At 37.2% G+C, this 24179-nt stretch overlaps 2 protein-coding genes across 7 annotated transcripts in view; one reads left to right on the top strand and one right to left on the bottom strand.

Annotated features, from left to right (window-relative positions):
• LOC120535398 (cyclic nucleotide-gated cation channel beta-1-like) overlaps nt 1-24179 on the bottom strand; it is a 109058-nt gene that overhangs the window by 72095 nt on the left and 12784 nt on the right. The window contains exon 1 of one of the 3 annotated variants that reach the window (XM_039763220.1): nt 18646-18767. The exons of the other annotated variants lie outside the window; for them this stretch is intronic. The gene's annotated coding sequence lies outside the window, so the exon portion shown is untranslated. Of the gene's footprint in view, nt 1-18645; nt 18768-24179 lie in introns of those variants that run through there. 3 annotated transcript variants of the gene reach the window in all.
• The window catches only part of lrrc29 (leucine rich repeat containing 29), a 102250-nt gene continuing 80491 nt past the window's right edge, over nt 2421-24179 (top strand). For 2 of the 4 annotated variants that reach the window (XM_039763226.1, XM_039763224.1), the window contains exons 1-5: nt 2421-2781; nt 9304-9405; nt 11010-11996; nt 12623-12841; nt 14419-14631. In XM_039763226.1, coding sequence (XP_039619160.1) covers nt 2755-2781; nt 9304-9405; nt 11010-11996; nt 12623-12841; nt 14419-14631 — 1548 coding nt within the window. In that variant the 5' untranslated portion in view covers nt 2421-2754. Of the gene's footprint in view, nt 2782-9303; nt 9406-11009; nt 11997-12622; nt 12842-14418; nt 14632-22946; nt 23117-24179 lie in introns of those variants that run through there. The other 2 variants (XM_039763227.1, XM_039763225.1) reach the window with 2 other exon arrangements.

Below are 24179 nucleotides of genomic sequence, written 5' to 3' on the forward strand. Positions count from 1 at the left end.
AATCTTGTTTCTTGCAGTCTGAGAGTCATTTTTGCAAACTCCAAAGGCATTCATAAGTTGTCTTGCCACTTTGCCATAAAGCCCAAATTAGTGGAGTGTTGTAATGGTGATTGTCTTTCTGGACGTTTATCCCATCTCCACACAAGGGTTCTCTGCAGCTTTTTGGACACCTCTCTTACAAAGGCCTTTCTTCCCTGGGCCCCAATTGCTTAGTTTGGCTGGGCAGCCAGCTCTAGGAAGAGTTGTGTTTGTTCCAAGTTTATTTCATTAAAGAATTATTGAGGCCACCGTGTTCTTGGCAACCTTCAGTACTACAGGAATTTTTGTAGTTCTCCCCAATCTGTGCCTTGACACAGTCCAGCATGTCTCTAAGAACTGCAGGCAGTTCCTTTAATATCATGGCTTAGTTTTTACTCTGATACACACTATCTGTCAACTGTGTTACCTCATATAGGCGTATGCCCTTCCTAATCATGTCCAACCCGCCATATCCTGCGCCAGCCCACCGCAGGACGCACACACCCACACACCAATCAGACACTAGGGACAATTTAGAATCGCCAGTGCACCTAACCTGCATGTCTTTGGACTGTGGGAGCAAACCGGAGTACCCGGAGGAAACCCACGCAGACACGGGGAGAACATGCAAACTCCTCGCAGGGAGGACCCGTGAAGCAAAACCAGGTCTCTTAACTTCGAGGCACTGCGCTACCACTGACATCAACGATATTTCATTTTTTTATATATTTTTTAGGAATTTTTAAAAATACATAAAATTCTGTTTTCACTTTGTCATTCTGTCATATTGAGTGTTGTTTAATGAGGAGAAAAAAAAAAATATTTCGACGATTTTAGTACGAGGCTGCAACCTAACAAAATGTGAAAAAAGTGATGGGGTCCGAATACTTTCTGAAGGCGCTGTATGTCATCTCATTTTCTGAAACTGCTTTTCCTGGTAATGATCACGGCAGGCACTGCATAGCTCTTATCTAACTGTAACGTCTATGAATTATTTACGGATTACTATCTTGATCTTGATAAGTAAGGTGAGGCGTGAATAAAAATCAAAACTCGTTCGATTCTGTCACAGATATCGCCCTAAGTGCTAATCCGAAGAGTAAACAATATGACAGATGTATTTGAGCCCTGATTACTGTATATCTTGTTCAGAATTGTAATTCCTCGGCTTTTACTATTTTTATTCCTTAAATGTGATCATGTGTTCCATATTTTTATATAGAGTACATACATTTTATTTTATTTTCAAAAACAGCACATTACTATAGCGTGCAGTTCAGTTAAACAAATAACAATAACTTAAGAGATAATGCCATTTACTCCAAAATTAAATACAAAACGAATTCAACCAAGTGCGCCATATTTTAACACAATTTATATTAGACATTTTAAAGTTAGAAGTGCTTGTTTCAAACAACGTGACAGATTAATACTGTAATGTGAATATACTGTTCATATGAAACAGTTCGGATGCAACGGAATATTGAAAAGTATTATTTCAAGTTGTGGTGAGCTGGCGCCATGCCCAGGGTTTATTTCCTGCCTTGCGCCCTGTGTTGGCTGGGATTGGCTCCAGCAGACCCCCCGTGGCCCTGTAGTTAGGATATAACGGGTTTGATAATGGATGGATGAATTATTTCAAGTGTAAACAATATAAAAACAATGAAAGCACACGGTATAGTCCCGACTTCGTATAGAGTTTCTGACTTTTCTTTGTCAAGCGGTCGTTTTGGACTTCTTCCCGGTTGACACAAGGAGCGCTAAGGAGGTGGAGCTCACTTAAAGGACACCGTTGTATTGCTTGACTCAGATAGATAACCCTCCCACTACCCTAACGGCAACCACAGAGTAACTGGGTGGAGTTCTGCAGTTGAACACTTTTGGCGCCCATTGGAGTCACTTACACATACTTGGAACGCCCATTGGAGTCGACTCCACCTACTTGGAGCTCCAGGTCTCTGAGATGTTGTCCGTACTTGACTATATGGGCCGAAATAGCGACATCTTCACTTCTTTGCGCGAAAGATACTCATTTCCTTCTGCTAACGTGTAATGCTGTTAACGTACTTTCTGTGCTTCCTCCCATTCATTTTACAGCTCGGTTATTCATTTTCAGCGCAACGTAGCACCGACAGCGTTGGACTAAAGACGGGTCATGAACAATTCTGGCTAATATATTTTGTCATTATTTTAAACGATATGAGATGCAATTTAAGCAATAACTCCATATAAGTGAGCGTGGGTGTTGCACGAGGGCGCTCCGTGATTAACTGGGCTGCCTCCCACCGAGCATCCAGTATTACTTAACTCGGAGCTGAACTAAAGGGTTGGAGATAATGGAGTACTGTATAGCGTTGGTAACGGAACGTGCGCCTTAGTTTGACAGAAAGAAAACTACAACTCCCAGAGTGCAACACGCCAAACCCGTTTCCTCAGCCTAAGCAGGGTGCACCTGGAGAAAGAAAAGAGAGAGAGAGGAGGAGGTGTCGCGAGGGGTGAAAAAACTGCAACTTGCCCTATTTCAACGGATGGAGAAACCGACTTAACCCAGTTTGGTACTGCATGGTTTTGTACGAGTATGGGGAGGAATGCGCTGTCAACCCCTGCCAGCATGACCTTGTCGACTGCCGGACGCGTTTGTTATTTGCAGTCGCGGTTGTAAATCACGACTGCGTCCTTCATATCCGCACCTGAGAGCTTCGTGAATTGAGCTGTGTTTGCGCTTAGAACCTTGTCATGGAGACTCCTGACCTACCAATAGAGGTACTGTAAATTTTACAATACAAGTCATCTGACGACTTTCACATTTAAACGCTTGCTTTAATGTTTAGGAGGGCATAACATTACTTAAAAAGACCAAATTATCTCATTACTCTAAGTCACACAGACTTTTAAGCGCGAGTCTTGGACTACTGTATGTATAATATACACGGTACGTTAAATGTTCTTGTACATTAATTTTATGTTTACAATTCATTTAAAACAAATTCATTTACAAAATTCAATAAATAGCGCACTGCCAGTTTAAGTGATTTACTGACTTGTGTCACAGTGTCACGGATTGTCCGTGGCATGTTAGACACAGTTAAACACTTGCCATAAGAATGCACTACTGAATAGTAAAGCTAGCTGAATTTTAAAGAGAGCTCCACAGTTGAATGGGCATGTTATTTATTTCAAGAGCACATGCGGTATTCTCTCAGAACATCCCTCCACTCATCCATCTGTTTCTCATAACCAACTTATTAAACTCCAGTCCTGGGGGGCCACTTTGACTGCTGGTTTTCATTTTAGCCACTTAACAAATTATGTACCTGTTGCTGCTGTTAACAGAACAGACATTTTTGCCTCAGCTTTAACTGATGTACTCAGAGGAAAGGAATAAACAGATTCCACACAGGCAACACATGGGCTCAGAATTGGAACCCAGAGACAATCCTGAATGTGACATATAACAGATCTGTCAAGCTCATTAGCATATTTACTCTTTTTCAAGTATTAACTAAGCATGTACATTACAGTTTGTAATTTTTATGGAAATATTTTTGAAGTTGACTGTGGCTTTTGTTGTTACACTAAAGAACATAAATAACTTACAGATGTTTTCACATTTGCTACTACATGTACAAGTTGTGATTATAAAAGTTAAACCTCAAATGTCAAGTCACTTAATTGAATGCCCAGCCTCCTACTGTGTCTAAAGCAGCCTGTAACAAATCTTGGTCAGGTCAGTCAGCTGAGCACCACACCTGTTTAATGGTGTAAAATGTTATCTTGACAATCTTCTCCCATATTGGAGAATGGAGAATCCTAGTCCTGTCTCCAAAAAAAACACTGAATTTTCCACGGCAGCCATGGTTAACGTTATACACACAATCTGGAGGAATGCACCTGGCATCATTAGGGAGATAACACAGTAGCAGATTATCATTAAACACATTTGGATGCCTTCAGTATTTTAGTAATTGTTCAGAAATTGAAAAACGTATATACACATAAAATGGTGGAGAGGAGGGTTTCCAAATAAACAGCACTAAAAATCTAAGAAAAATGCAAGCAGTAAAACATTTGAAAAAAAAAAAAACACGATTCAGAGCTAAAAGTCCATTAAAAATGGGATCAGTCTGTACTTACATCTATTTATTTAGCAGATGCTTTTATTCAAGTTGACTTACAAATGTGGTCAAGATAATTAAATCAACATTGATTACGGGTCTGTGTTGAAACAATGCTTTACACTTAATAAATAAGCAACCATTAAACCAACCAATTAATGCACACGACTGGTTAACTACAAAAAGAGCCTAGTATCAAAATCATGAATGTGGGCAGCTCATTCCTCTAGTTATGGTTGATATTTGATGCTTTATGGAGGTGGTATCGCCAGGTACTGCTCATTAGCAGACCTGAGGGTGCGATGAAAGTGCATAGGACCTTATGAGGGCTTCCAAATAAGTAGGTGCTGAGCCAATGGCTACTACTTATGCAACCATCAATGCTTTGACCCTTGATGCGTACGGCTACAGGGAGCCACTGGAGAGATCTGAGCATGACATACGCCCATCTTGGCTGATTGCCTTGTCTGACTTGACTTTGCTCATTTTCCACATGTACTGTGAGTTTTTCTTCAGGTTGTCTAGTTTTCTTGTCAAATCTCAAATATATCTGGTAATTAACTGTCTCTTTAGAATGTGTGTATCCTTTGAATGAAGTCATGCTGGGGTGGGCTAATCAAGTAAATGATCGAGGCAATAAGGTATTAGAAGTCCAAAAAACTTCTTGTCATATTGAGTTCACTTTACAGTGGCCATTACTGGGATAGGCCTCTACAAACACAAGAATGAAACATATAGTAATAATATATGTTAATCTATGGTATTTTGGAATAAAACAACAATTAGGTGGGTTTGTTTAGGAAGGTGTACAGTTGCTGCTTTTATTTTTGAAAACTTTGAGCCTTAGTAAAACATGGCGAACGACTCGGGCAATGCCTTGTTAACTTCAGTCTGATGTCTGCAGTATTTTTAGACGTAATAAATTACATACAGTATATCCAGACTGGGGCAGTGCTGCTATTTTAAAAAATGGCAATATCCTAATTTTTACAGAGTTCAGAATAACCTCAGAATATGTAGGTTCATTTTAATGTCAATGTTTTGAGAGGGTTTTTGCATCGCAGGACTGCCTCAAGTTGGGCGATTCCTTTGAGTGATTTTGGAGTTTGATCTGATCTTGTAAAGATCTTTCTTTTTTACTGTGAATTTTAAATTGTATTTATGTTGAAAATTTGCTCTTGTTACTTTTATTTCCCTGTACTCTCATATTGTAATTGATATGTGTTGTAATGGTTTTATTTATTACTTAAAGTCTGGTCAAAAAGAAGTGGGTATTGTAATAGGAAAAGCTTACACGTGTCTCTGTGTATGTGCATGTAGTTGAAGGTCTAGGTATACATTATTTTCCTTCATTTTGAAATTCACTGGTGTACTTTCTTCATAACCCAATAAACAAAAGTATCAGAGAAAGAAAGATTTACTGTATAATAAAATAAAAATTACTCTGATATGTTAAGAGCTCTGTAGCTGCTCACTTCACATGTCAGTCTGATTAGATGACCTAACAGGTTCAGGCATTTAACCCAATCTACAGTGGTGTGAAAAACTATTTCCTGATAGTTCCTTCCTGATTTCTTATTCTTTTGCATGTTTGTCACACAAAATGTTTCTGATCATCAAACACATTTAACCATTAGTCAAATATAACACAAGTAAACACAAAATGCAGTTTTTAAATTATGGTTTTTATTATTTAGGGAGAAAAAAAAATCCAAATCTACATGGCCCTGTGTGAAAAAGTAATTACCCCCTTGTTAAAAAATAACCTAACTGTGGTGTATCACACCTGAGTTCAATTTCTGTAGCCACCCCAGGCCTGATTACTGCCACAGCTGTTTCAATCAAGAAATCACTTAAATAGGAGCTGCCTGACACAGAGAAGTAGACCAAAAGCACCTCAAAAGCTAGACATCATGCCAAGATCCAAAGAAATTCAAGAACAAATGAGAACAGAAGTAATTGAGATCTATCAGTCTGGTAAAGGTTATAAAGCCATTTCTAAAGCTTTGGGACTCCAGCGAACCACAGTGAGAGCCATTATCCACAAATGGCAAAAACATGGAACAGTGGTGAACCTTCCCAGGAGTGGCCGGCCGACCAAAATTACCCCAAGAGCGCAGAGACGACTCATCCGAGAGGTCACAAAAGACCCCAGGACAACGTCTAAGGAACTGCAGGCCTCAATTGCCTCAATTAAGGTCAGTGTTCACGACTCCACCATAAGAAGGAGACTGGGCAAAAACGGCCTGCATGGCAGATTTCCAAGACGCAAACCACTGTTAAGCAAAAAGAACATTAGGGCTCGTCTCAATTTTGCTAAGAAACATGTCAATGATTGCCAAGACTTTTGAGAAAATACCTTGTGGACTGATGAGACAAAAGTTGAACTTTTTGGAAGGCAAATGTCCGTTACATCTGGCGTAAAAGGAACACAGCATTTCAGAAAAGAACATCATACCAACAGTAAAATATGGTGGTGGTAGTGTGATGGTCTGGGGTGGTTTTGCTGCTTCAGGACCTGGAAGGCTTGCTGTGATAGACGGAACCATGAATTCTACTGTCTACCAAAAAATCCTGAAGGAGAATGTCCGGCCATCTGTTCGTCAACTCAAGCTGAAGCGATCTTGGGTGCTGCAACAGGACAATGACCCAAAACACACCAGCAAATCCACCTCTGAATGGCTGAAGAAAAACAAAATGAAGACTTTGGAGTGGCCTAGTCAAAGTCCTGACCTGAATCCAATTGAGATGCTATGGCATGACCTTAAAAAGGCGGTTCATGCTAGAAAACCCTCAAATAAAGCTTAATTACAACAATTCTGCAAAGATGAGTGGGCCAAAATTCCTCCAGAGCGCTGTAAAAGACTCATTGCAAGTTATCGCAAACGCACTGGTGGCCCAACCAGTTATTAGGTTCAGGGGGCAATTACTTTTTCACACAGGGCCATGTAGGTTTGGATTTTTTCTCCCTAAATAATAAAACCATCATTTAAAAACTGCATTTTGTGTTTACTTGTGTTATATTTGACTAATGGTTAATTGTGTTTGATGATCAGAAACATTTTGTGTGACAAACATGCGAATAAGAAATCAGGAAGGGGGCAAATAGTTTTTCACACCACTGTATGTTAAAATGATTACAGGCATATGTTATCTTCAGCATGAACATAGAAAATGAAAACACAGTAATTTATAAAACCATTTTATTAACCTAGCCCTGCAACGGACTGGTGCCTGTTTAATTCTGTTGGAATTTGCTGTGGTTCCACATGAGCCTGAATTTGTTTATTTAGATTTAAGGATGTATATATATCTCTATTATAATAAAATAAATCTTGGCACGAGATGTGACTTTTTGAAGAGACTTCTTGGAATGAAGTCCCGCGAGGCAGAGACTTTAAATATGAGATTATTTCAAGTCACGTCATCCTTCACTTACAACCTTCAGAAATAAGTCTCGTGAGACAGGGCTTTTGCCATTAGATTCTTTCAAGTCACGCCCTACTTACAACCATTTTCAAATAAGACCATGGTCATCTAACCTCTCAGTTGTATGAATGGTTTTGTCAGACACACTTCCTGTGCTCTCAGCTCTTATAAATTTTATCAGGACAATAATTTTAAACGTTCTAGATGACACATCAACGACTAAGCGAAGAAGAAAAAGCAGCGCATCGAAAAGAAACCCAGATAGCATTGGAGAGAAAAGAATGCAAAAAACAACAATAATAATCTATGTGCAAATTCAGAAAATAAGGAAAGTAATAATCAACCTAGACCAAGTGGAATTGAAAACCTTGCAGGTCCAATCAGGGTCAGAAATAAAAGACAGAGTAAAAGACAAAGTAGAACTTCATAAAGACGTTCAAAAATGTTGACACGATACACAAGCAGAGCAGGTTAGAGATTATGAAAGCAGTGGAATTCGAAAGGCTCAAAAAACATTGGAGCAATACATATTAAGAGCAAGTTAAAGAATATGAAAGTTGTAAAATTTGAAAGTATCAAAAAAAAAGATAGTAAAGATCGCTTTAGCGCTAAAAAACAGAAATTATTACTTGGTGAAATAAGGGAAAGAGCAGCGAGAAACGATGAAGTCAAACAAATTAACGCGAATTTTGTCGATCGGTTACACGGCAAATTGATTAAATGTGTATAAATAGACTATGCTGAAGCAGTTAGTGGTGATAGTGTGGAAGATGAAAACATCAATTTACAATATCCCGTAGAATATCTACAAGCATTTAAACCGTCCAGTCTCCCACCAGCTGAATTACTGTTGAAAGAAGGATGTACTGTAATGTTATTGCGTAATTTATGTATGAGTTATGGACTATGCAATGGGACAAGATTAGTTGCATTAAAAATTGATCCAACAATTCTAACATGTAAAATTTTAACAGGCAACAAGAAAGGTAATATAGTACATTTTCCGCGAATAACATTAGACATAAAAGGAGATCTTGATATGCCATTCATATTAAAACATTTACAGTTTCCCGTGAGAATAGCTTTTACTATTACAATTAATAATCACAGGGACAAACAATTGAAAAAGTTGGCTTATTTATTAGAGAGAAACGATATTCACTCATGGGCAGTTATACATTGCGTTGTAATGATCTGGTTAAACAAACTCGGGAGTTTGCAAGCGAACCAAGCAGGGGGCAGAGCCCCCTAGTATTGTTATATGATTGAACTAAAACAGTTTCTTTAACAACCTAGATATCTGGTAGCCGAAGAATACAAATCCAACCAGTCTATCATAAATCTTTTCATATGCTAACCCACGTATAGAATACATTCACACATAGCCAGAGCCTGTCCTGGAAGCACTGGTGAAAACCAACTGTGGACTGGTATATCAGTCCATTTAAGCACACACTTATGGACACAGTCATGCTGGACCAGTTTAGAGTTATCAGGTAACCCTAACACACTAATGTTTGTAATGTAAGAAGAAAGGTGGATTACCTGAGGGGAAAACCACAAAGAGAATATGCAGATTTCACAGACAGCGCCACGGCTAATATTCAAAGTCCGCAGTTTTTCTGTAAAGTAATAAGTTAATTTTTCTTATCACCATTCTATATTTATTTTTTTGCTGCAATTTCTTGTTCAGTTATGACTGTCTGTTATAATGCCAGATATATACCTTTTTTTCTTATAGGTTATAACACACATTCTCAGTTACCTTCAAATGTCTGATAGAAAGGAGGCATCACTAGTCTGCAAGAAATGGTACTTTGCTTCTCAGGACTACCAGTTTCAGGTAATAACTTAATAATTTGTTATTCTTGTAGTTACCTCAATTTTACTACAAGATGCAATACTTTATGTAAAAGTTTTATTTACCAGTCCAGGATGCTTGTACACCTTCACTATATTGTACATTTAATGCTTGCGTTATTATTTTTTTTTTTATTGTACATTTGTAGATGTCATTAATGCTTAAAGTATTATGGGAATTATTATTGACTCCAAGATTTAATTTGAAGCTAGTGTGCCTTGAGTCTATGTCTATACCTGGAAAAAGTTATCTTAACAAATGCAGTACTTACAATGGGCTTCAGTTGCAATTCTAAATCATCTCACTCTGAGGCTACGTCCATACTACCATTATTTTCATTGAAAAACACAGACATTAATCTCCATTTCCACCTTTCACTTCATTATGCTGGTGTTTTTAACCCACAAAAATTGAGACTTTTTAAAACGCTTTCCAGAACCGTATACTTCTGAAGATGCCCTCTCATGTACCAGTGTGAATGAGTGAAAATGTAGAGACTAGACAGTGTGATGCTGAGGTGTAACCCATTGCACGGCTGTACTCGGGTCCTAATCTTGGTGGTTTGTCGTGTAGTGGGTGCGGCAACGCACTGTATGCTCCCAACATCTTCCCAACCAGGAAAACAATTTAAATTCTTCCTGCCCTTATTTTTGGTAGTCCGTCAAAAAATATGTTGTAGGAATGTGAGAAAATAATTTTCTCCCCAAGTTATACTATTACCACAAGTATCTGAGAGGAGAGCACGCCTTGTAAACTAATTTCAAGATTCCAGTCTCTTGCCTCATTTTATTTTCAGTATGCTTTACTGCTGTGTTGATGGTAACAGCCTGAGTTATTTAGCGCATACTTTAAATAACGGATAAGGTGGTATGCTTTGGATCTTGGGCAGTTCCATTTTGTCTCCACACTTGGCTCTTACCATCACTCTGATACAGGTTCATCTTTGTCTTGTCTGTCACAAGAGCTTTTTCCAGAATTCTGCTTGCTCTTTACTTAAGTACTTTTTTGCAAACTGTAATCTGGCCATCCTGTTGTGGTGGTTAACTAGTTGTTTGCGTCTATCAGTGTGTTCTCTGTAGAAGGTTTGGGGATGTCCCTGTATAAAAAGTGTTGTTATTTCTACATTGTGTGAACGAAATGTATGTAAACACCCTTAAATTAAACTCTGCAAGGTGCACTTTAATAACATGTGATTTGTTTGATTTGTGGAACAGAGGGGTAAATCAAGGAAAAATATGTCTTTGTCCCACAATGTGTGCCCAGCTCAACCTTCATCTTATTGGACATGTGAACATACTAAATCAAATTAACTAAGCACACATGAATGCTTGTGTATTTCATGTTTGGATTTCTATTGATTTTACAGCTTCTGTTTTTCTTTTCTTCACTGGTGAGAACATCATTGCTGTAGTTGTCAAGAATAAGGGACCATAATTGTGAAGAATAGGAGGAGGAACATGAGGATGCTTTTTAACAAAAATGCAATGCAAAGAATGCACTAGAGCCTTTCATTTAGTTTGCCAATAACTTTTGTGTGCCAAGTTTTCTATTCATAAGAGTTTTCCTTTGTTATTCTTGTTTTGCAGAAAAAAGTTACTTACAAGTTTCCTGCCTCTTCTACCCTTTTGGATGTAATTAGTGGTCTGGGAAGACGTCCCTGTTATGGGATTGATATCAGTCACCTTGATGGCTCCTCTCTTTCCAAAGCTGTTCTTAAGCAAGTGGCAGTTTGTCTTGGATCTCAACTTGAAAGCTTGTCTCTGAGGGACAGCACTATCACTGAGTTCTCCTTCTTAGCAGTGCTTCCGCATTTTTCTGTCCTTCGCAGCTTGGACCTCAGTGGCTCAGACAGCCTTTTTATGTCAGGCACATTGTTGTCCAAGCCGGAAAACAAGCACGCTGTCATGTCTGTTTTGGTTAATCTGCAGGAGCTGAACTTATCAAATTTGCGATACCTTTCTGATCTAACTTTTAACCGGATCACAGAATGCACCCCCAAGCTAAGGAAACTTTGTCTAGCTGGCTGCCACATTACTTTTGAGTTCGATCCTTATCGTGGATCTGAGTCTAGCTGTAACTCTACTGCTATACTGTCTTTGAAGAACATCCAAAGATTTCTTGTTAAACAAGCTTCCACCATTAAAGAGCTCAATCTAAGCTGGACTGGTATCACACCTGAAGCTCTAAAATCTCTGGTACAGGTGAAGGGCTTATGTCTAGATGAGATAATTCTTCAAGGCTGTAAGGATCTTACAGATCAGGCAATTGTTAATCTTTGTAAACTCCAGCCTCAACTTAAAAGCTTGGATCTCAGTGTCTGTACAGAACTGTCTAGTAAAAGTGTGCTAAACATATCTGCCACACTAAAGGATCTTCAATCTCTAAAGCTTCAAAAGAATTGGAGAATTACAGACAATGGACTTGCTGATCTTGTGCAGAGAAAGAGCTTTCACACTTTAGATGTGTCAGAATGTAACCATATCACTGGTAGTGAGCTGGTGAAAGGCCTGTCATCTCCAGAATGTGGTGCTAAACTCATCTCCCTTAATTTCAGTTGCTGTGCTATGATCAAGGTAGGTTTTCTGAGTGAAGGCACATTTATACAGAAGTAAATAAAATGCCTAGAATTGTTAACAGAATTCTATACAGTAAGACTTGTATGATAATATAGGATTGTAATTAGGCACATTTTTGGATTCATGTCTTAAAATGCATGTATGATATGATTAACTTATCCACATACTTTCAGAGGATGCTGTAGACTAAAATTTTCAAGGGTTAGAAAACCAAATAACTTTTTATTTCATATCCTGTCACACAACTTATATTTCAGATAAGCTTATGCAATATAGTCAATGGAAATTTGTGTCTTCCTTTTTCAAATTCAAACTTTGCCACCAACATATAATTTGTATGTACCTGAGTGTAATCATTGTGCCTCAGAGAAGGCTGATAGCATATCGTAATACTCAATGATGATAACCTAGGAGTGTGGTGACAGGTTGCATATCTCTGCAAAGTTTGTCCTTAATATTAAAGATGCAGTCATTTTATTTATGACAGGTTTGTGTATAATAAATACACCAGTTATTAAAGTAAAAATAGATAGCTGGAACAAAACCCAGCCTCAGAATTGTTTGGCCTGTTAAATGAATCTGATTTCTACCTATATCCTTTTTTTTTCTGCTGTGTCTGAAAGGATATCACACTGTTCTCATTGGTCCAGCTGGTTGGCCCAACACTAAGGGTTCTAGACCTTACATCTTGTTTATACTTGACGGATCTGAGTGTTCGTGCCATCGCCAGTTACTTGCCAGGCTTAGCTGTTCTGCGCATGGGATGGTGTAAAGAACTAACTGATTGGGGTCTTTTAGGAATGGTGGAGCCCACTGAGGAATGTGACCCAGACAAAGAAAAGGTGAGTAAACATTATTCTGTTTGTTTATATAATTAGTCAGTTTTATGAAAACCCATTTTGTATTCCCAGTTGTAAAATGTTTCTTCCAAGAGTACTTTTCAATGGAAACACCAATTGTTTGTATTTTAAATCTCTCTATTATAAAAAAAAAAAAAATCTTGGAAGGAGACGATACGTGATTTTCTCAAAGACACTTTAATGTCCCGCAAGAAAAGGCAGTGAGACAAAAGGACAGCTGCTGTACAGGCTTTCAAATGATTGACGTGCAGCGCGACAAGCAGAACATGTAGTTTGGCAGCAGCAGCATCAAGCCAGCAGCTGATCTGATCGACATCTCCATGGGGTGCGTTCAACCCACCCCCCTCGCCCTTCACAAGTGGCCGGTACGTAGCGTGCCCCAGTTGGGGTGGTTGAATGAAGCGAGCAGGGGGCAAAGCCCCCTAGTGTGAAATTAAACTAAACTTGAAAGATATTTTACATAACTGACATTTCTGTTAGGTAAGCCAGTGCAGCAACAAACATTGGTACTTTGTCACACATAGACCCCCAGACCATTTCCTGCATGGAATCTCTTCAGCGGAGACTACATGTTTTCTGTGAGTTTAATTTATTTTCTTCCCATGGTCTAACTACTTTCAGTTGGATTGACTGATGACTAAATAATAGTGTATGCATGTATGTGTTTGTCTCATTTTGGACTGAAACTCTTTTCCAGGTTTGGTACCGGATCTTAGGTTGCTGCTGAATGAATCATACGGGCTCTGCCCCCTTAATGACCATGTACTGCATAAAGTGGTTTTGACATTATGTTATGAATAACACCTTTTAAGTTCATTTGTCTCTTTATGAGAGGTTTTTGTAAAGCTAGGTTCTTTTTGTAGTTAAGGTATGGTTAATTTGTCTTGTGCTTTAATTTGCTTAATGTTTGCTTACTTTTAAGTTCTAGAGCATTTGTCATTTGTTGTGGGAAATTTTTGTAACCTAGTTTTGTAACACTTGTTTCAGAACAGATCCCTAACTGATGTTGACTTGGTCATTGTGACTTCATTTGTAAGTTTCTTTGGTAAATGAATAAATGTAAATGTATGTTTATGAGACCACAGTCATATATTTATTTAAAAATTATCAAAATGGGGGCAACAACACAGTGTTTAGAATTGTTGCCTCACAACTATAATTATTACACCATATCTTAAAGCTGGGTGTCTTAGACCAATGGGTAAAGCTTAATTGCCCAAGCAGAGTATGAGAGTTTCCTGCAGTGGAATATATCCCATACTAGGTTGGTCTATGTCTTACACCTAATGCTGCTGGGATAATTCCTGGCTCCTAGGGACTCTGTGATGGTATTAATAGAATGTACAAATATATATATATGCATTTACAAAACTAGCAACTTCTAAAACTCTTGAATTTTTTTGAATTTAAACTAATATCTGTCAGAAACTTTGGTTGTAGTTACCCAAAATCATACTGCTGTATATGCTATTGCAAACTACCATTAGTAAGTGTTGACTTCTTCTTTTTTTTTTTTTTTTGACTTCTAATTATTAACTCATCCTACTCTTGTTTTCTAGAACGACGGAGGTCCAAAATTTAGCCGTAATTTTGGTAACATGGGTTTCTTCACTCCTCCTAAACTCATATTTGATGAAAAGCCTCGTTTGGTAACTGAAAATGACCTGGAGATGTTTAAAGAGCAGGAAGGTGCCTCCCTTCTTGCCCTACGAGGCCTTCAAGAGCTTGATCTAACTGCTTGTGCCAAATTGACAAACACTAGCATCACAAAGGTAAGGTGAACCTTGAGCAAACCACATAGTTATTATTATTATTTTTTTTTAATTTACAAAAGTTATTGAGAGCAAGACATTTTTGATAGGTAGGCAGCTGAGGTTTTCCCCAGTATACGTCTAATATGTTTCTGAATGATGCATTATTTTTTTCAGCAGCAGTTTTCAACTAATTCATTTTTTCAGTTACATCAGCTTGCTCAAGTTTTGGGCATGCGTCAGGATAAATCCTCTGGACTGGCTTTATGAAAATACTGATGGAAGCAGAACGATTTTAGAAAGATTTATGGGAAACAAAAATGTTTCCAGGCAGTGCTGACATCCACCCAAGATAGGATATTTTTTTAAGTGAATGAATGGGGCAGGGAAAGAAAGGAATTCTCCTGATACTGGGAGTAATACTGTTAGGAGGTGCTGAACCTTTTCAAGCAACTTAAATACAACCTTAAATATGTTTCATCAATACAGAAGCTTCTTGAAATGTTGGGAAATGGGTGAGAACTATAGGACAGTAGCACAGTCGGTCTGGAACTGGACAAGAGTTGACTTTGTGAACTGATTGTTTTGAATAGTACAGAAGTAAAGGAGTCTCTCCAAAGTAAGAAGCACTTAGTTTAGCCCACATGGTTTTTATCTTCTTCCTTTGTCTCTCATATGTATATAGACAATAGTGAGTTAAATGCTAAGAATGTAAATGACATTGTAGAGATGTCTAAAGGAAAAAAAAGTTTATTTCTATTGAACATCAATGGATATTGCCAATAAAATGTAACCCATACAAAAATTATAACAGATAACTGAACATTAATTTAACATAACGAAAGAGAATTACCATAAGAGATTCACTGCAAGTGATACAGATGCAAGTCAGAGAGGAGAAGTACATCGGCAAAGTTAGGACATCCTGAGCTGTTTTCCTAAGCTACAGTGTTATACCCCAGTTTTCCTTGCTAATGACCAGATAATACAAGGACATTTCTGATGACACAGTAACTATTCCACCAATTCCTGAACCTGCATAATCTAGTTCAGGGTCAAAACCTGTTGCACGGCAGGAGTTATCTGTGAGTAAGGCACCAGCCCCTTTAGTACACACCCACACACTCTTGAGTCACTATCGAGTTACTGATTAACCTAATTTAGGATTAAAAAAACACACACACACAGACAGACCTGAAGAGAAAGTGCAAACTCCATAAAGAGAGTGTCTCAGCTAGGATTAAAACCCATGACTCTGGAGTTATGAAGGAGCCACTGTACCACCCAACAATTAGTAAAACTCAGCAAAACTCGACCAATTCTAAATTAACAAAACCTAGGCTCAGAATTTAAAAGTGATCTGGACAGTAATCAAGCTTTCAATTGTGGTACCAAATGTCTGATTAAAATAGCTGGGTAATCTATACTAATAAAAGGCAAAGCCCTCACTGACTGACTGACTGACTCACTAACTCACTCACTGACTCATCACTAATTTTCCAAGTTCCCGTGTAGGTAGAAGGCTGAAATTTGGCAGGCTCATTCCTTACAGCTTCCTTACAAAAGTTGGGCAGGTTTCATTTCGAAATTCTATGCGTAATGGTCATAACTGGAAGCTATTTTTCTGCATATACTGTAATGGAGTTGAGCTCGAAAGCCATGGGGGGCGGAGTTTCGTGTGACATCATCACGCCTCCCACGTAATCATGTGAACTGACTGTCAACGCAGTACGTAGAAAATCAGGAAGAGCTCCAAAAAGCGCTGAAGAAAACATGCATTATATAATTGAGAAGGCAGCGAAACAATAAGAAACGACCGAGTGACATATACAACCATATTCATGAGTGCTGCTACTTCGGAAACAAAGCGCAGTATAAACCTAAAGTTTAAATTAAGTTCATAGACAGGCTGCCGCTGGCATTTGTCATGCCCACGGGTAATGTGGGATACAAGTTTAATGAGAGGACGCAGGATATAAACAAGAGTTTTGATCACTTTGTAACAAGTTAAAATTGCAGGTGAAGGGCTGTGCTTATGCAAATTCTGAGAGACTGTGTTTGTGGGGGATTGACAGTTAAGGCGGGTGGGGGAGTCACGTCATCATCTCCCCTCCCATTCACCTCATTTCGCTCTGAGCTGAGCTCTGCAGCTAACGCAGTGTTACGGAAGCGAGTTTGTGACGCTGCCACCAAATACTTACAGAAAAATCCACAAGTTAATACACACGCTGTCTCTACAGTTTCTCCACACTGAATCCTCCAGGCTCTACTTACAAAAGGTTACATTGACAATCGTGTTACGTTATTTTTAAAATGTTTCTTTTTCTTAGCACAAGTACAGCTGAGAAGCTTCAATGCATGTGCTCCATAACGCGTTAAAAAATCACGCATTTAATCACACTTTGCATTACAAGCAAAGGGGAACTTCTGTCAATGCATGATTTCCTGGTACACCGATTACATTGATCAGCGCTTCCTGAATTCATTTTACCCTCGCACCCCCTTGGTTTGAGAAGAAGTATGAAAAAATATGAGGTTAACACAGAAAAACAGATCACCAATTGAAGCTTTATGAATAATCGATTCGCCATCAATAATTGTTTTGGTAAAGCCATACTCAGTGTAATCCTCCTTCCATTTTATAATTTTTCCGCCACTAGCCATGATTAAATGAACGGTAAAAAGTAAGAGCGGGTGACTTATTTAGGCAGGCAGGCGACCGCTCAATAGCTCGAATTTGGATATAAGTCGGTTCTATTTAGTCGCCAGAAATATCTTTGTTAGGAATGGAAATTGAATTTAGTCTTTAAATTTCTATGGTAAATAAAACGTTATGCAATGATGACTAAATTTAACTATATGAAGTCATTCCTGAATATATAAAGTCAAAACTTGATTATATAAAGTCAGAAACAATATATTCAGAAACAAGTTTGACTTTATATATACCGACGCTGACTTTATATATTCAAGTTTTGACTTTATATATTCGGGAATGACTTTATATATATATATATATATATATATATATATATATATAGATATGACAACAACACTCATATCAATGACAAAACAATTACATTAGCAATCATATTACGTTATTTTAAAAATTTTTCCTTTTCTTTTTCATAACTTCTTTAACACACTACTTCGCTGCAAAGCGCGGGTATTCTGCTAGTATATTTTATATTTTATATATTCAGTGTCAATGTTTTGTAGCTCAAATACAACCATACTTTTTTTTTGTTTACCATACCCCATCCAGGTATGATGAGTTCTACATTTCGATATGTATCTTGTGGTAGGATGTGTTTTGGTTTGTTGGTATTATAATACATGACAAGTACAGTTACTACCCCATGTATAGTTATCTCAATATGTGGACACCAAGTAGAATAATGGCCTACCATGGAAGTTATGGATTATCATTATTACTTTTTCACTGTGTGATATACAGTAATGACACATTTAATGTATTGTCATCTCTTTGCAGTTAGCAATCAGTTTAGTCTCTAGTTAAGTGGCTTTCAGTATGGCACTGTGCATATCAAAGACTTAACATTGATTCTGAATTGCTCAAGTATGTGTGAGTATATGTGAATACACTCCTTGACTAATGATTCTTCCAGAGTAGATTCCTGTTAAGTGTCCACCATCTACCCATAAGTTATGGGTGGAGGAATATCAAAAAATTATAAAGGTTCCTTTGCTTGGGTCTCTTGTTCTGAAGTTGCCACATGGGTCAGAGTTTTTAATAGTATAGTAAACAAGCAATTTATAGAATGTTATGATGTGGGAAAGAACTAGTGATGAGTGAAATGATTTGAATTGTAATTTGAAGCCAAACTGTGTTTTCTCTTTGCAAAAAACATTTGCAAAACAAATTGCATTTCACTTCCAGAAAAATTTGTGCCATTGACACAAGAAGAAAGATGTTTACTCCTGTCTGGAAACATTTACATGCCTTAATTGTGCGTGTATCTGCCTTTCATTTAGAAATAAAGATTTCTAGTGAAGGAAAAAAAAATCACTGACCTCATTTCCCTTCATGTGTAGAGCATGGTACATACATGGTATTACAATCACCACTTCACCAATTATGATCGCAGTCTTCATGATTGCAATCCTAAAGTTGCATCAAAGACAGCAAACAAACTTAAAGCTCCACAGCCCCTAAAGAATGCATATAATTAATCTTTTGCAGGAATCAAAAAGCAGGAAATTGCAGTTGCTAGGTAACAGGAGAGGGGACCCAGTAACATGCATGGTGGTGTGTTTTATTTTGTGTTTAAGTGGAAAATATGCATAATGACGCATTTTTAAAAACCACACACTGTACTCCTCCATGTTATTTCAAATGAGGGGCATAAAGAGAATTATTTTTACTGGTGTGTGACACATTTACATGCATTACTCATGTACTGCATAACCCTAAATCATGGAAGTCGAGACATGAACTAAGATGTGCACAGGATAATATGAAATGTATTGTAACATTTTTTTTATTAAGTTCTGTGCTACAGCAGTTCACCATTTGAAGAGTAAAAAGATCCACTGATACGCATGAAAGAGCTGTCACAGCTGATAGTACGGTGGATCGTTCAGCCAGCTTTCACTTTGGGTTCATAAGTGACTTGGTACAAGTTAATAGAGGAAGTGGAGAGGAAACTGCCTTTTTCCCTTGTGAGGAATGCAATGTTGATGGGGGTAGGAGTAAAATGAACATAAAATGAGACAATAGTGGTGTTTATTCATTTCAGGCCAAATATGGAAGCATTGAGCAACATTTATATCATATGCACAAGACAATTTCTTTCTTACATTATTCACAGCTGTTATGTACTATTTGATTACATGGAAAACTGTTGCCTATTCTGGCAACAGGTTTATGTAAACAAGTTAAGGGATAGCCCAAGTATGAAAGTGGCACATACTCAAATACTATTGTATATATTGGCGTTTGTTTAATTTGGTATGCCCAGTTAAGATGACAAGCATTTTAGGAATTTTGGAATCTGTTATCCCCAGAGGAAATATACATAAAGATACGGTGAATGATATTCTAAATAAAAGAGATACCTGTGACCTGAACTCTGATCAATTAATCTATAGTGTAGAGAAGAAATGAGACAGTTGTGATATAATAGACATACATTAAACAAAGTCTTTTAACTTTTTACCAATAAGCCAACACGATTAATCCATTTTTTTGGAAAACTTAATCTTTACCTGTCAGTTGCCTTAAGATGATCAGTACTCTACAATGTGCTTTTTTCAAAATGTTTGCATTATCCAAATTGCAGAAATTACCATATTACACAATGATTTGAAAAGAGGGCTGTGCTCATGAATATCCGTCAGTTTCATGTAGTCTCTTATTCCAGACAGACTCAAGGCAAGCTGGCGTTACAAATATAAGCCAGGAAAGCCGTTATGGATGAGGCAATGGTCCATATCTTAAATTCAGAGAATGGAAAATTTGAAAATTAAAATCTGAATGAGTCACTTGGCTGCTTTGATCTGCATGTGCAGTGTATCAAGATTTTGAAGAAACCAAAACTTTGAGTTATGACGGTAATATGTAAATGCCTTTCTTTTCGTTTTCCACAAAGGAAGTTTGCCTTTTTAATGATGAGTGTATGTACACAGTATGTACCCATTGCCCTTGGATCGAAGCACTGTGTATTGTAAACAATTCCAGTATTCTCAGAAACTGACAATGTATACTGTCAAAACATTGATTTGGTTTACAGCCAGATTAAACCGTGTTAAAAATGAAAGATTTTAACTGAAGTCAAATCCTCTTCGGCTGAGACTACTTTTTCCTGTACGGTATCATCTGACATTGATTGCATTAAAGTCTTTAACCTTTGCTCTTAAACATGACAAATATCCAAAAGTACCAATATAGCAATAAAAGAAATTACTGTCCACATTTCCTTATTTTAGTAAAAACAAATGACATTGTTGTACTTTTTGTTTTTAATCATTTATTTTTTCAGTCATTTTTTGAAGCAGATAAACTTGTTTGCTTAAACAAACAGTAGACAGTACTAATGTTCACTTTTTGCATGCAAACACTCGTTGCCAATGTGGCAGACAGCCTGTGAAAAACAGTTTTATTAATTACAAAGTTATTATTTGAATAAATGGAGTATGATATATTGAGGCCACTTATCGAAAGGCTGAATGATGGTGAGCTGGAACCAGAGCCTACTCAGGCAGCATCAAGCACAAGGAGGAAGCCATGCCTCAAAGAACTAACTATTAGGTGTGTAATTTTAGAAGTATATCTAAATGTTTAAACTAGATATCTGTCTTGTTTTTTAAAGTGTTTATAAAGGTGATTACCACTGTGCCAAGTGAAACCCTTATTGAATGCTATTTGGGAATATTGTCTCATGTTAAGATTCCTTTTTTCCCCTTTCACATCTGGAAAACAGTAAATTCTGTCTCTAAGAAGCAGAACTATCAAAAACTGATTTAAGACCATGATTTCAAAAGGCATTTTAATAGAATATGACATCTCTATCCCACTTAATCCATTTCTGGGTCTTTGGGGGCAGAGCCTCTCCTGGCAGCATCATCTGCGAGGTAGGGACCAACCCTGGATGGAGTGCTAGTCCACTGCCTACTTTCGCACAGAACCAGGTAACAATTACTTAACAATCACATTTTTGGACTGTAGGAGAAAAAGCTGAATACCCGGGCAGACCAGACAGCCACCAAGAACAAGATTTAAACCTGTGCTATCCACTATAGTACACCATGATATCAACAGATATAAATTAGGAACACAATTTTGATAGTTGCAAAGATACTACTGTATGTTTGTGGTATTAATACTTTCATAGCAAAAGTAAAATATTGCTTATTTTAGAAATACGTAAGTATTAAGATACCTTTAAAAATACAATTTACAGCTAAAAAAAGTATAACAATTTTGGTGTGCACTCGTATGTTTTCTGTTATGATATTGTCCTGATGTATCATAGCAATATCCCACACCTTTTTATATTGTACTTTATGTCTAGAACTGAATGTTAAAAAAAGTATTTACCACTTATCTGTCTTGTTGTTGTTCACTCCAAGTTATTAATAGATGGACTGAGAAAGGTAGAAGGATCAAGCTCTTAAGTTTCCAAAAAAAAAAAAAAGATGTATTTACCTGGTTAAGCTGAATATCACTGTGAGTTTTTAGTCTGGCATAAATTACCCTCTCAGAATTTCTAATGCATTTAATAACAGACTGTTATATATATGCAGTTTTTAAGTTAAAAGAAAAGGCATGCATTGCTTATGTAAGCACACCACATCCAATTCCCAAAAAAGTGAAGAAAGAAGTGTCTTTATTTCCACTTTAGTTGCACATGCTTATTTTTTTTACTTTAAGCCAACCAACAACTGCATCATCTCAGCAGTCATTCTTGTCCACCAAGAAGTACAAAGTGACAAGTGGGAGAAAGATGAAGAAAAGTGACTGTGCAAATAACCCAGAAAAATTTTAGAGAAAGGACAGCTCAAATAATGAAGAAGAACAAAGCAGCAGCAGTGAAAACAGTGTGACAGATGCAGATTGAAACTATAATAGCGAAAGAGATGAACTTTAAGTAGGTTCTAAAACAACAGTGCCAGTGGCTCCTGACAGTTTAACAGTGCTAACTTACACCCCTCATTCAAGCTTATCACTCAGGACAGCTATCCCACCAATCTGCACTGCTTCCAGAATCAGAAGCTCACACTTTATATCATAAGAGCATTTATTGATTATATGCTAAACACTTGGAATTTATGTGCATTTTGTGCTGGGAGTGCATTAGTGTTTGGGATTTGGGGGGCAGGTTTTTAATAGTTGCTTCAGATTCCCAAGAGCTGCACCCCAATCATAGTTGTTCTAATCAGCATTTACAGAGAAAGATAGTTTTTTGTTTGTTGGCCAACAGAACTCTAGAGATCTGAGCTAACAACAGCAAGACAATTAAAATAAACTTAATATACCTATAATGTGTGAAAAAGCACCTACTGCATTAGACATGCCCATTTGTCTGTCTGCATGAAACAACTTGGCTCCCGGTGGACTTATTCTTAAAGGAAAATTGTCAGAACAGTTCAGTTTCTTTTGAGATATCTTGAATACAGTGTACTATGCAAATGTATGAAATTGCAGAATCTCCCATTGACAATCATTGGAGAATTTACAAACTCATCTGTCTTAAAACAAAATAACATTTTGTGCAGCTTCTACTATGAATTAGTTTACTGTGTCAGTTTTACCTTTGGAGAGGTCACTTCCACTTGTATATTGTTAATATATTTTTCATTTACTCATTCGACAGCCGCTCTTGATGGCATGACAGTGAAACATCAGCAGTCAAGCACGATGAAGCAAGTACATTTCACTTGAGGATATGAGATGGGTGGGGTCAGATGTATGATGGGCTGAATGACTGAATATTATCATATAAGAAAGGTACATTAGATGTGTATCTATTTATTAAATCTGCTAATGATAATATTACTGTACCAGAATATTGAGGTCTCATTATATGTGCTATCAGTCTGGCTTCTGCCTTTGCCCCATCTTGCACTTGTCTTGTGTGAACCTCAGTCACAACAGCTAACTTCTCCTTCTCCTTGAAATCAAAATGGATAAGCAACATGATGTTCATGTCTGTAAAAGTAAAATATAAAAACAATTTACGTAGAAGTGTATGAAAGATGGCTTGGTGACACTTTATTCTTCAGCGAGTAAACATGTACATCTGCTATGCTAAAAACAACCACTTGTCTCCAACATCCAGCATTAACTTACAATAGCACATATTGTCTTATAACCACTTGAGTTACAATCTGCTGTCTATGAAGGTACCTTCACACACGATATTGTTAAATGGTATTAAAAAAAACATTTTATGTACACATTCTGTTATCACAATTATTTTTAATATGACCCACTGTTACAAAAATTTGTAATAATTAAAATTGTGATAAACTCTTTGATGAAGTGATTAGAAACGTTGAAAATGCTGCAACTTTCAAGTCAGCTATCCACGTCTCTAAATCACCTGAATGTTATGTTTTCTTACTTGCATTGTTTATGTAGCTTTTATTTTGTAAATTTCATGCTGTTTGCTTTTAAATTGTAGTATGATTTCTGTAACTAAGAATTCAGTTGTCAACCAAATGTACAGTATGTCAAATTGGAATCTGAACCTGTCACCTTCCAAACATCACCTTTCCATTCTGCTTGTTTGATTATTTTGGGTCATGGGGTGCAGAGCCATATAGTCTCACTAAAATTACTTGTCATTTGCTTGTTTTTTCTAAATGGTTTAAACTTGCATACTTGATGATAGATGAATACAATCTTCTGAGCCTTAGTAAGAAATAACACATTCTGTAGTTAATTTAAATGATTCTTTGCATGAATACTAGTTTTCTTATGTGACAAACTATGTGTAATAAATCCTGAGAGCCACTGAATAAATTATTTCTATCGAATTGATCACTTCACTAAAAACTCTGGATCTGTACAGCCATTGTTTTTTGTTAATTGACTGTACAGCAAG

Source organism: Polypterus senegalus, chromosome 9 (genome assembly GCF_016835505.1).
Source record: "Polypterus senegalus isolate Bchr_013 chromosome 9, ASM1683550v1, whole genome shotgun sequence".
Lineage (NCBI taxonomy): Eukaryota > Metazoa > Chordata > Cladistia > Polypteriformes > Polypteridae > Polypterus > Polypterus senegalus.